This window comes from Entelurus aequoreus, linkage group LG06 (assembly GCF_033978785.1).
Source record: "Entelurus aequoreus isolate RoL-2023_Sb linkage group LG06, RoL_Eaeq_v1.1, whole genome shotgun sequence".
Taxonomy (NCBI): domain Eukaryota; kingdom Metazoa; phylum Chordata; class Actinopteri; order Syngnathiformes; family Syngnathidae; genus Entelurus; species Entelurus aequoreus.
Genome location: NC_084736.1, coordinates 8,406,984 through 8,420,942, shown reverse-complemented (window position 1 = coordinate 8,420,942; position 13,959 = coordinate 8,406,984). Strand labels below are relative to the sequence as shown.

Below are 13,959 nucleotides of genomic sequence, written 5' to 3'. Positions count from 1 at the left end.
TTGTCTTACTTTTTTTCTCTTTCTATCCCCTCCTGTTCCGGCCCGGAACAGGAGGGGATGCCGGCCCGGCACCAAATGATAATATAAATACATTTAATAAAGTCAAATACAAATAAGGCAACAAGAGAAGTATCCTACACTTCTCTTTTGTAAAGTAAATCTGAACAGCCGATACGGGCATCTACATCAACTATATCAGTGGTCTACGTGGATCGATTGGTACCGGGATGCACAAGAAATAAAAAATAAAATTATTATTATTATTTTTTTAATTAAATCAACATAAAAAACACAAGATACACTTACAATCAGTGCAGTACAGTCCATAAGCACACATGATTGTATTTTTTTATGACAAAAAATATAAAATAATAAAATACCACCACTGATTGAATGTTAAAAACGTTATGACAGACTGCCTTAAAAAACATAATGGAACTTTAATTTTTTCTATGAATGATAAAACACTGAATATTGACAAAATATGAATGTGTCACCCCCTTTCGATGGACATATTTTACAATCAAGTGAAACGCAACAAAAATGCAACAAACAGTGAAATATGAACGCGAAAGGTACAAAATAAACCCACCTACAATCTGATATATGTGATACATCACTAAGCTTTAGAACTTTGTTGTGAAAATCTCCTTCCACGTCTGTGGAAACGCTTCCCGCCCACACTGCTCGGTGCCTCGTCCGAGCTGCTGTGACGTAGATTACCATAGTAACTAATTAGACGTGGGACAAATTTTCAAGCGTTGTTGACTGGTCCGCAGTTACAAAAAGGTTGGGGACCACTGAACTATATGATTTGCCTGAGAAGCTGGACAGGACAAAAAATAAATAAAAGAAAAGAAAAATATTTTAAAAAAGAAAGAAAGAAAAAAAAGGGACGGGGGTCGTAAACTGCCATCGCCTTTGATTAAAACAGTTCAAAGAAGCGTTGCCTGGAGAGGAGTCTGGTCCTGCTTCCTCTCCGCTTTGTAGTTCTCGGGTCAAGACAATGTCTTTCTGTTGATTACAATACATCAAAGAAACTGGACACCTTCATGTTACTCCCCATCCTACACAGTGGAGTTTTACAAGCCTTCTTCTTGGCAGGATCAAAGACAGCTTTTGTCCTCTCGCCAGGAGAGCTGAACTCAATGTAACACAAAGTTTTGTGACAACAATTATTCTGACAATAATAAAGATATAATTTATTGCATGAGTCATGTTTCACCTTTTTTTTATATCAGTGCCATCTTTGTTGATAGTTTCTCTGTATTCATATTGGCCAGCTGACAGTCATGTATACATTTGTCTAATCCGCTGTTAAATAATTGTCTATAAGGTCTAAAGGTTGCAAATGTTTTCCCTGCTGGAGAGTCAAGCGTCACACTGCTCCTTCCCGCCTATTAGTCATGCAAGCCAGTGCGAGTGCATCACTCCCTCTCCATGACAAGAGTTGGAGATTTCTACATGGCCGCCGGTGCTAATTACTAGCATGAGCGGAGCCGGCAAATGTCTTTCCACAAAGCAAATAGCGACAAAAAAAGAAAAAGAAAAGTAAGAGCGTAGGACAAACACCGTGGGCCAACTAAGAGGTTCAGTGGAGCTCAGTCTCCAGGCATATGCTTCTCATAAAGGTTTACATATTACTGAGCCAGGGCTGCAGCACCCTGCAAGAGGCCCTCACTGCTGCCTCAACACTGCCACCTATGGGTGATAGCTGTGAAGCACTGCATGTTCCTCAAAAGCAACACAAACTGGAATCACATCATTTAATGTGGCCCGCAAAAGCTTGGAAACAATATGCATCAAGTACTTTAAATGTATTTGTACATGTAATGCATGAAATTGCATATATTTGTATTCAATATTATATAATGTAACAAATTGCATTTTTTAAATACAAATAGATGCTTAAATGTATGTAATAATAATGGTTTTCACTACAGATGTCCGATGATATCGGCCTGCCGATATTATCGGCCGATAAATGCTTTAAAATGTAATATCGGAAATTATCGGTATCGGTTTTTTTTTATTATCGGTATCGTTTTTTTTTTTTTAATATTAAATCAACATAAAAAACACAAGATACACTTACAATTAGTGCACCAACCCAAAAAACCTCCCTCCCTCACTCATTCACACAAAAGGGTTGTTTCTTTCTCTTATTAATATTGTGGTTCCTACATTATATATCAATATATATCAATACAGTCTGCAAGGGATACAGTCCGTAAGCACACATGATTGTGCGTGCTGCTGGTCCACTAATAGTACTAACCTTTAACAGTTAATTTTACTCATTTTCATTAATTACTAGTTTCTATGTAACTGATTTTATATTGTTTTACTTTCTTTTTTATTCAAGAAATTTTTTTTAATTTATTTATCTTATTTTATTTTATTAATTTAAAAAAAAAAGGACCTTATCTTCACCATACCTGGTTGTCCAAATTAGGCATAATAATGTGTTAATTCCACAACTGTATATATCAGTATCGGTATCGGTTGATATCGGTATCGGTAATTAAAGAGTTGGACAATATCGGAATATCGGATATCGGCAAAAAGCCATTATCGGACATCCCTAGTTTTCACATTAATAATGTAATATTTTGTCAAATTTGTTTGAGTTTAGGTTGGAAAGTAGCTATAACCTGTATAGCTCGGTTGGTAGAGTGGCCGTGCCAGCAACTTGAGGGTTCCAGGTTCGATCCCAGCTTCTGCCATCCTCGTCACTGCCGTCGTGTCCTTGGGCAAGACACTTTACCCACCTGCTCCCAGTGCCACCCCCACTGGTTTAAATGTATATTATCACACAACTCTTATGTTTAAGGGCCGTTGCTATAGTTATTATCAATTGTGCCGAAGTTGTATTTTTCTATCTGTGCAAAGCAAGTCGTCTCGTATCAGTGTTGTGTCCAGACTCGGCCTGCTGACTGCCAAGGCCGAACATCGAGTACCGGGACGCAGACAAAGCAGAGACGGGGGCGATATCACGAGTGTCGACACATTTGCATTTCATTAATAGTCATATGTTGTGTCTAACTGGAGCTGCTGAGATTAACCCCTTCCTTCAGCGGCAGCTTCAGTGATGTAACCAGGGACCTCCCAAACAAATGTGGGGGCGGCATAGCTCGGTTGGTAGAGTGGCCGTGCCAGCAACTTGAGGGTTCCAGGTTCGATCCCAGCTTCCGCCATCCTAGTCACTGCCGTCGTGTCCTTGGGCAAGACACTTTACCCACCTGCTCCCAGTGCCACCCACACTGGTTTAAATGTAACTTAGATATCGGGTTTCACTATGTAAAGCGCTTTGAGTCACTAGAGAAAAAGCGCTATGTAAATATAATTCACAATAATAATGAACTGTTAGTTTCGTGTGGCCTAATAATGTAACAAATATTATACTATTATACATTACAAACTTTTTTTTTTAGAATAAAAATAAATATCGGATTGACTTAGGATTTCTAAGCAACGTATCTATTAAATTGTACATTGTTTAAAAATAACTATAAAAAATAACTACATATTTGAACACCGGAATTTTAACCTAAAAGAAAACAGTAGTAAAATGTTTATATTTAAAAATGCAGCAACCATAGATTTTACAATAATCTTTCACCAGAATTTCACCATAAAATATGGTGGTACCGGTTTTTTCCATTTACAGTGATATGCTGTAAAAAAAAAAAAAAAACACGGTAAATTCTACAATAAAATTCTGACTGAGCTGCCAGTCTTCATTTTTATTGAATTTAATTTTTTTTTTACAAAGTACGTCCAAAATTGAATGAACAAATGCATAAGCAAATGTGTGACAATATCATCCTTATCTATTAATATTCATTTATTACTCACTATTAAATGCGGCCCTCTGAGAGTAGCCATAACTGCGACGTGGCCCCTCAATGACAAATGACTTTGACACCCCTGGATCACGGTGATCAGCTGTCAACATTTTTACCTCAATCAAACATGGCGGAAATGTCTGATAGACCAGTGTTTTTCAACCTTTTTTGAGCCTAGGCACATTTTTTTGCGTTGTAAAAATGCGGAGGCACACCACCGTCAGAAATCACTAAAAAACGAAACTCAGTTGACAGTAAAAAGTCGCAATTGTTGGATATGACTTTAAAGCATAACCAAGCATGCATCAATATAGCTCTTGTCTCAAAGTAGGTGTACTGTCACCACCTGTCACATCACACCCTGACTTATTTGGACTTTTTTGCTGTTTTCCTGTTTAGTGTTTTAGTTCTTGTCTTGCGCTCCTATTTTGGTGTGTTTTTCTCTTTTTTTGGTATTTTCCTGTAGCGGTTTCATGTCTTCCTTTGAGCGATATTTCCCGCATCTACTTTGTTTTAGCAATCAAGAATATTTCAGTTGTTTTCATCCTTCTTTGTGGGGACATTGTTGATTGTCATGCCATGTTTGGATGTACATTGTCTTTGCTCCACAGTAAGTCTTTGCTGTCGTCCAGCATTCTGTTTTTGTTTACTTTGTAGCCAGTTCAGTTTTAGTTTCGTTCTGCATAGCCTTCCCTAAGCTTCAATGCCTTTTCTTAGGGGAACTCACCTTTTGTTTATTTTTGGTTTAAGCATTAGACACCTTTTTACCTGCACGCTGCCTCCCGCTGTTTCCCACATCTACAAAGCAATTAGCTACCGGCTGCCACCTACTGACATGGAAGAGTATTACACGGTTACTCTGCCGAGCTCTAGACAGCACCGACACTCAACAACAACACATCATTTGCAGACTATAATTACTGGTTTGCAAAAAATATTTTTAACCCAAATAGGTGAAATTAGATTATCTCCCACGGCACACCAGACTGTGTCTCACGACACAGTGGTTGAAAAACACTGTTAGAAGATACCGCAGTAGTAAACAGTAGGGAAGCAACAATGCTTGGTATAATCCTGCATGCAACAATCCGCCTTTATTGACCGTGACCCCGTGTGTGTCTGTGAGTATGTAAAGTAATAATATGTAATATATAATCAGCGTTGTGCCTCTTCCCCCTTACACAGCTTAAAGGCCTACTGAAATGATTTTTTTTTATTTAAACAGATCCATTTTATGTGTCATACTTGATCATTTTGCGATATTGCCATATTTTTGCTGAAAGGATTTAGTATAGAACGACGACGATAAAGTTCGCAACTTTTGGTCTCTGATTAAAAAAAGCCATGCCCCTACCGGAAGTAGCGTGACGTCACAGGAGGAAGGGCTGCTCACATTTCCCCATTGTTTACACCAGCAGCGAGAGAGATTCGGACCGAGAAAGCGACGATTACCCCATTAATTTGAGCGAGGATGAAAGATTTGTGGATGAGGAACGCTAGAGTGAAGGACTAGAGTGCAGTGCAGGACGTATCTTTTTTCGCTCTGACCGTAACTTAGGTACAAGGGCTCATTGGATTCCACACTTTCTCCTTTTTCTATTGTGGATCACGGATTTGTATTTTAAACCACCTCGGATACTATATCCTCTTGAAAATGAGAGTCGAGAACGCGAAATGGACATTCACAGTGACTTTTATCTCCACGACAATACATCGGTGAAGCACTTTAGCTACGGAGCTAACGTGATAGCTTCGGGCTTTACTGCATATAGAAACAAAACAAATAAGTCCCTGACTGGAAGGATAGACAGAAGATCAACAATACTACCAAACTCTGGACATGTAACTACACGGTTAATGCTTTCCAGCTTGGCGAAGCTGTTGCTAACAACGCCATTGAAGCTAACTTAGCTACGGAACCTCGACAGAGCTATGCTAAAAACATTAGCTCTGCACCTACGCCAGCTCTCATCTGCGTTCCAGCGATCGACGGTACGACGAAGGTATTCACCCGATCACCGATGCGGTTGGCGGCCCGGAGACGGAGGAAGTCAAGGTGAGGTCGTTCGGCTAGCGCGTCTGCTATCCTCAAAGTCCTCCTGGTTGTGTTGCTGCAGCCCGCCGCTAATACACCGATCCCACCTACAACTTTCTTCTTTACAGTCTTCATTGTTCATTAAACAAATTGCAAAAGATTCACCAACACAGATGTCCAGAATACTGTGGAATTTTGAGATGAAAACAGAGCTTTTTGTATTGGATTCAATGGGCTCCGAATACTTCCGCTTCAACCGTTGACGTCACGCGCAAACGTCATCATATCGAAACGTTTTCAGCCAGAAGTTTGCCGGGAAATTTAAAATGTCACTTTATAAGTTAACCCGGCCGTATTGGCATGTGTTGCAATGTTAAGATTTCATCATTCATATATAAACTATCAGACTGCGTGGTCGCTAGTAGTGGCTTTCAGTAGGTCTTTAAAGTGCAGCCCAGAAGGATAAAATAAAGAAATATGACTAACACATAGATCTTAGTGACAGACTTTAGTTTCACTGACTGCTGCAGATCACCAGTGATCCTGCCCTGAAGGCGGACTTGCAGGCAGGCACAAAATGTATTTGTGGAACTACATGGGTGTGGAACACGGTTACACTGAAGGCCACATCGCAGTTACGGCTGCCCTAAGAGGGCCGCATGTAACCCTATATAATTTATGAATATAAATGTATAAGAATTCACCTCATGATATTGTAAAATTAATTGCTGTGCATTTGATTATTATATTTGTATGACATACACTGTTAAAAAAAAAGGATTTTACAGGAAAATTATTTTTACATTTTTACTAATTTAGTGGCTTTTACAGCATATTACTATAAATGGAAAAATGGTACTATAGTTTGTTTTTTTACTGTAAAATCTATTGTCATTTCTTCAGTGTACAATTTGATGAATAACTTGCTTTGATATAACTCAAGCAGATATATGTATTTTGTTTTAATTTTAAAAAGTTTGAAATTAATGATAGTATTGCAGGGGTCACCAACGCGGTGCCCGCGGGCACCAGGTCGCCCGTAAGGACCAGATGAGTAGACCGCTGGCCTGTTCTAAAAATAGCTCAAATAGCAGCACTTACCAGTGAGCTGCCTCTATTTTTGAAATTGTATTTATTTATCAGTAAGCTGGTCTCGCTTTGCCCGACATTTTTAATTCTAAGAGAGACAAAACTCAAATAGAATTTGAAAATCCAAGAAAATATTTTAAAAAGACTTGGTCTTCACTTGTTGAAATAAATTCATAATTTTTTTTACTTTGCTTCTTATAACTTTCAGAAAGACAATTTTAGAGAAAAAATACAACTTTAAAAATGATTTTAGGATTTTTAAACACATATACCTTTTTACCTTTTAAACTCCTTCCTCTTCTTTCCTGACAATTTAAATCAATGTTCAAGTAAATTTGTTTTTTATTGTAAAGAATAATAAATAAATTTTAATTTAATTCTTCATTTTAGCTTCGGCTTTTTCGACAAAGAATATTTGTGAAATATTTCTTCAAACTTATTATGATTAAAATTCAAAAAAATTATTCTGGCAAATCTAGAAAATCTGTAGAATCAAATTTGAATCTTATTTCAAAGTCTTTTGAATTTCTTTTAAAATTTTTGTTCTGGAAAATCTAGAAGAAATAATGATTTGTCTTTGTTAGAAATATAGCTTGGTCCAATTTGTTATATATTCTAACAAAGTGCAGATTGGATTTTAACCTATTTAAAACATGTCATCAAAATTCTAAAATTAATCTTAATCAGGAAAAATTACTAATGATGTTCCATAAATTATTTTTTTAATTTTTTCAAAAAGAATCGAATTAGCTAGTTTTTCTCTTCTTTTTTTTCGGTTGAATTTTGAATTTTAAAGAGTGGAAATTGAAGATAAACTATGTTTCAAAATTTAATTGTCATTTTTTTTCGTGTTTTCTCCTCTTTTAAACCTTTCAATTAAGTGTAAATATCATTAATTATTAATAATAACATAGAGTTAAAGGTAAATTGAGCAAATTGCCTATTTCTGGCAATTTATTTAAGTGTGTATCAAACTGGTAGCCCTTCGCATTAATCACTACCCAAGAAGTAGCTCTTGGTTTCAAAAAGGTTGGTGACCCCATGTAGTATTGTATTTGTTGCATTACATGCAATACAGTTTAAAATATACTAGATAGCATACAATACTTGTATTTCTGTCTGTCACAATGAAAAGGTTACATTTAGTAAATAATAAAATGCTTTATTGACTCATATTATTTCAGGGGTTTATGGAGTGTGACACCTGTGAACTACTGTATCAACCCTGACTGGGAGAAAACACCCACTAATTTAATCAGAAAAGGCATCTTTAACCTCCTGTCCTGAGTTTTTATTTTCAAACAGTGGTGGAAACAAACTGGCAGTGGTATTAAAATCCTCTATCCCTTAACTTTACTGTACTTCCTGGCGAGGAAATACCTCTCCGCAGAGTCCTTCCGGCTTGCATTTGGCTTTAAACTCTGTACGCTACCAAACGCAAGCGAGAGTTTATCCTGGAGTCCACCGGCCAGGGACCCGTCCCAGTACTTGCACAGGAGAGAACCTCCAGGCCGCAGGATCTTCTCGGCCAAGTCCAGGAGAGAAAAGCACAGCGTGACGACTCTCTCGTGGTCCAGGTCCCGGAAGCCGCTGGCGTTGGGGGCCATGTCACTGAGGAGGAGATGAGCCTGGCCCCCGGGGAGCAGGCGGGAGAGCTTGGCGTGCGTGGCGGGGTCGGTGACGTCGTGGCTGGACAGGAAGTGGGCGCCATCCAGAGCGTGCATGTTTTGGAGGTCAATGCCGAGGACCGTACCACAGGGTAACTTTGAATCTTCAGTTGAAACAGAATTATTTTAAATACATGTAATATTGTTGTATTTAGCTCAATAATTTAATTATGTTGCATTTGTAGTCATATATGCTTAAAAGTAATATATTGTACATTAATGTAATAACACAATAAGTTAGACTGACCATATGTCCTCTTTTCACCGGACATGTCCTCTTTTGCGGAGCTGTCCGGGCGGAGTTTCTTAAACGCCTCAAATGTCCGGCATTTTGCGTGTATTTTCAATGTACGTTCAGGGTTAAGAAGGGGTTGAAAACAAAACAAATTGTGCGCGCAGCAGCATTGGTGAGGGAGGGGCAGAGACAGAGAGAGAGAGTTATGATAAACGCGCATGCGTCGCCAGGCTCTGCTTTTTATCCATAGATTTATCACATTTAATTTTTTATTATCTATAGCAGGGGTGTCAAAAGTGTGCCCCGGAGGCCATTTGCGGCCCACAGCTAATGTTTTAATGGCCCACGGCACATTCTAAAAATACTATTAAAATAAACAAAAACATAACAAAAGTGAACATAAAAAAGCTTAAAGGTTAAATGTAGTTTAGAAAAAGTTGCAATGTTGACTAATAAAACAAAGCTGTTTTTTTTCCTCTTTCAAACTGTCATTGCTCAAAACATAATATTGAATCAAAATCAATGTTATTATGAATTATTGACCTATCCAAGGTTCCCATTACTTCACATCAAATATTCCACTTTCAAAAATATTTTTGGTGGAAGATTTTGCATATTTTGTGTGTTTGCCATTAAAAACATAGTTTTGTTTGACAAAAAAGGGCGGAAAACCACACAAACAAACCAAAAAAAAACATTTAAAAAATTTAAACATTTTGAAATGAGGAATAGATCTCATTTCATGAGCCAAGCAAAACACTTTTTACACTTTTATACTGAAATAAATACACCCACAACTTATTAAATAAAAACAGAGAAAAAACAACCAGCAGTGGTAAAGTTTAGATCAGGGGTCCCCAAACTACGAATCCGGCCCCCCAGCATCCAAAATCCGGCCCACGGGAAGTCCAAAGTTTAAAAAAAAGTGGGTTTTTTTTTTTTTTTTAAATCTTTCCTTTCTAATCCATTTTCTACCGCTTGTTACTCTCTGTGTCTCCTAGCCGCTCAGGCAAATCATATTGTCTAAAAATTCATTTTCCCATCGATAACGTGACAATGTTAAATGTCAAAACGGATAAAAAAGACAATGTATATATGTGTATGTGTATATATATATATATATATATATATACGTATGTATATATATATATTGATGGAACGGGATATTTTCCATATATCCATATTTAAGTGTTACTTATTTCTAAACTCCTATAGTCATATAAAGAATAGCTAGTATTCTTCCTTCTTTTGAGTCTCATAGTGAGGTGTTGGCCTTCTAGATTGGAATGTGTCAGAGTAGAGATAACTCGGAGTAGTCTAAACAAAGAGAGTGGGGGCAGGGAGAGACGGAGGATCACGGGACTTGCGGGAGTTTTGAGCTAGACCGATCTGGACCGGGCTAGGGAACGCTTGGGTGCTGGATTGGTCTCATTATTGCCAAAGCTTTGACAATAAACAACGAAATACCAACTACTGCTTTTGGTGGTCAATTTAACATCAGCTTATTTGCCATTAAAAGAACTTGGGAGTGGACAGCAGACTTTGACTTCCTTGGGAGGAAGAGCTGTCGACGCAACAATATATATATACATATATATATATATATATATATATATATATATATATATATATATATATATACTGTATATATATATATATATATATATATATATATATATATATATATATATATATATATATATATATATATATATATATATATATATATATGATAGGGCTGCAACAACTAATCGATTAAAATCGATTATTAAAATAGTTGCCGATTAATTTAGTCATCGATTCGTTGGATCTATGCTATGCGCATGCGCAGAGGTTGTTTTTTTTAATTATTTTTTTATTTTTTTTAATAAACCTTTATTTATGAACTGCAACATGTACAAACAGCTAAGAAACAATAATCAAAATAGGTATGGTGCCAGTATGCTGTTTTTTTTCAATAAAATACTGGATAAGATAGAAATGTAGTTTGTCTCTTTTATCCGATTATTAATCGATTAATTGAAGTAATAATCGACAGATTGATCGATTATCAAATTAATCGTTAGTTGCAGCCCTAATATATATATATATATATATATATATATATATATATATATATATATATATATATATATATATATATATATATATAAATATATATACAGCCCGGCCCCCGGCCAAATTTTTTTAACCCAATGCAGCCCACGAGTCAAAAAGTTTGGGGACCCCTGGTTTAGATCCATGAAGGAAAGAAGAAAGTGAATGAATGTTTATAACTGAATACATTTACATATATATACATATTTGTTTTCTTTTTTTTTTTTTATGAATTAAGTAACATTTATGCAACCTTTTTCCAAAACACAATATAGAATGTGAGATATAACAGGATAATGCATACGTTTATCTTTTTTTTTTTCAAAACGTTTACAAAAAAGTGGGACCCCAAAAATTTACTGTGGGACCCCATTTTTATGACTTGATGGGGTCCCTGGGACCCCATTTTGAAAATTCCTAGCGCCAACACTGCTGTCAACAGAGGAGAAAAAATGCTTTATTTAAATAAATATATTATTTTTAAAGCAAGTTCGAGTATCGTTGGCAAATGTTCACCCAGTCCCGGCCTTGGCACGCATATATGTGTCCTCTTTTTGGGATTTCAGAATAGGGTCAGCCTAAATAAGTTGCATTTTGTGCTATAAAATTAATTTGTATTCATGTGCAGTTTGGATCATCATATTGCTTATATGTTTGCAGGTTGTTAACTTATTTATATATATATATATTGTAATATGAATAACTCCAAGCGTTCATATTTACACACCTGTCCCTGCCGCGTTGACCCTATGAACCGCCACCTGGCTCCAGGCTCCGGGCGCAGCACCGCAGTCCACCACGCTGCATCCCGGCTGAAGGAGCCGGAACTTGTCGTCGATCTCCAGCAATTTGAAGGCGCTCCGGCAGCGAAAGTTCCCGGCGTGCGAAGCTTTGACGTAGGGGTCGTTCGACTGGCGGACGAGCCACCTTTTTTCCGCGGGACTTTTCTTCTTCGGATGACGCCACGTCAGGTGGATCAGTCTTCGCTGTATGGGACTTGTAAACATGCTTTCTGGAAGGACGAGAAACCGGAAGTGGGATGGAGTGCGCATGCGTCGAAATAGAACTCCCCATTGGCTGCATAGGCATCTTTTCAGGAGACGCAGCATTGGCTGCTGTGACGCGAGAAATTCGGCCGCCATCTTGAAGTGGTGATGAGGAGCCGGCGAGCAGCCTAAACTGACAGTTGACAGGTAGAAAACAATTGGGGGATTACTTTTCACAAGTAAGATTTAACATTAACGTGCTATTTTACTATTAGTCGTACACTTCATCCCAAGTGCAGGACTAATAGACTAAAAAACTCCTTTGTCCCACACGCCATTAGACTGTACAACTCCTCTCTGGGGGGTTTTGATTGATTGATTGATTGAAACTTTTATTAGTAGATTGCACAGTACAGTACATATTCTGTACAATTGACCACTAAATGGTAACACCCGAATAAGTTTTTCAACTTGTTTAAGTCGGGGTCCACTTAAATTGATTCATGATACAGATATATACTATCAGATATATACTATCATCATAATACAGTCATCACACAAGATAATCATCAGTGTATATACATTGAATTATTTACATTATTTACTATCCGGGGTGTGGGATGTGGAGGGGGGGGGGTTAGGTTTGGTTGATATCAACTTCAGTCATCAACAATTGCATCATCAGAGAAATGGACATTGAAACAGTGTAGGTCTGACTTGGTAGGATATGTACAGCAAATTGTGAACATAGAGAGAGAGAGAGAGAGATCAGAAAGCATAAGAATAAGTATCTACATTTGATTATTTACATTTGATTATTTACAATCCGGGGAGGTGGGTTGTGGAAGGGGGAGGGTGTTAGTTTAGGGTTGAAGTTGCCTGGATGTGTTCTTTTAGTGCGGTTTTGAATGAGGATAGAGATGCCCTTTCTTTTACACCTGGGGAGGGGGAGTACTAGGATGACAGGGGATGCAAAACAATAACAGTGCAATACTTTTTCATAACATGGTCACTACTGCCTAGTTTATCTTGTTATATTCTTATTTTACTGTTATATTTGTATGTCTATTGTTGCTTTTTATTTTTATTCTTATTGTAATATTTTTCTATTTTCCATTTATACCCCCATTATTTACTTTTTACTTTTCAAATTTGATCTCAATTCTGTACACTGCTGCTGGAATTTAAATTTTCCTGAGGGAACTCTCCTGAAGGAATCAATAAAGTACTATCTATCTATCTATCTATCTATCTATCTATCTATCTATCTATCTATTGGTTGTATTTTGTGAAAAGAATATTACCACAGAGTTGAGAATGAATTGATTAACGTGGACCCCGACTTAAACAAGTTGAATAACTTATTCGGGTGTTACCATTTAGTGGTCAATTGTACAGAATATGTACTGTACTGTGCAATCTACTAATAAAAGTTTCAATCAATCAAATTACTGTTAAGCAAACTATATGAATAATAAAACACGCCAAAACATGTGTCCTTTATCATAGCTACACGTATGACCTTCTCTGGGATTATATTCCCAGTTTTGATCTCGGACGTCTATATAGCATATAAGAATATTCTATTTTACCATGAATTGATTAACGTGGAGTCGTGGAGCCGACTTAAACAAGTTGAATAACTTATTCGGGTGTTACCATTTAGTGATCAATTGTACGGAATATGTACTGTACTGTGCAATCTACTAATAAAAGTTTCATTCAATCAATCAATCAATCAATCCAATTACTGTTAAGCAAACTATGAATAACAAAACACGCCAAAACATGTGTCCTTTATCATAGCTACACGTATGACCTTCTCTGGGATTATATTCCCAGTTTTGATCTTGGACGTCTATATAGCATATAAGAATATTCTATTTTACCATGAATCAATTTACGTGGACCCTGACTTAAACAAGTTGAAAAACTTATTTGGGTGTTACCATTTAGTGGTCAATTGTACGGAATATGTACTGTACTAGGGACGGCGTGGCGG

At 37.1% G+C, this 13,959-nt stretch overlaps 1 protein-coding gene across 1 annotated transcript; it reads right to left on the bottom strand.

Moving 5' to 3' along the window:
* Positions 1-8,119: 8,119 nt before the first annotated feature.
* On the bottom strand, positions 8,120-12,040 carry LOC133651426 (rRNA methyltransferase 2, mitochondrial-like). The gene is made up of 2 exons (XM_062049377.1): positions 11,699-12,040; positions 8,120-8,743 (listed from the first exon to the last, which is right to left on the bottom strand). Exons 1-2 carry the CDS (start codon positions 12,021-12,023, stop codon positions 8,313-8,315), a joined length of 756 nt encoding a protein of 251 aa, XP_061905361.1. The 5' UTR covers positions 12,024-12,040; the 3' UTR covers positions 8,120-8,312.
* Positions 12,041-13,959: the final 1,919 nt, after the last annotated feature.

Bases quoted from the DNA above. Each gene is read 5' to 3' on its own strand.
- LOC133651426 (XM_062049377.1), bottom strand. From the start codon at position 12,023: ATGCGCACTCCATCCCACTTCCGGTTTCTCGTCCTTCCAGAAAGCATG. The intron at 8,744-11,698 runs GTGTGTAAATAT...TTTCAACTGAAG, and splicing joins GGTCAACGCGGCAGGGACAG to ATTCAAAGTTACCCTGTGGT.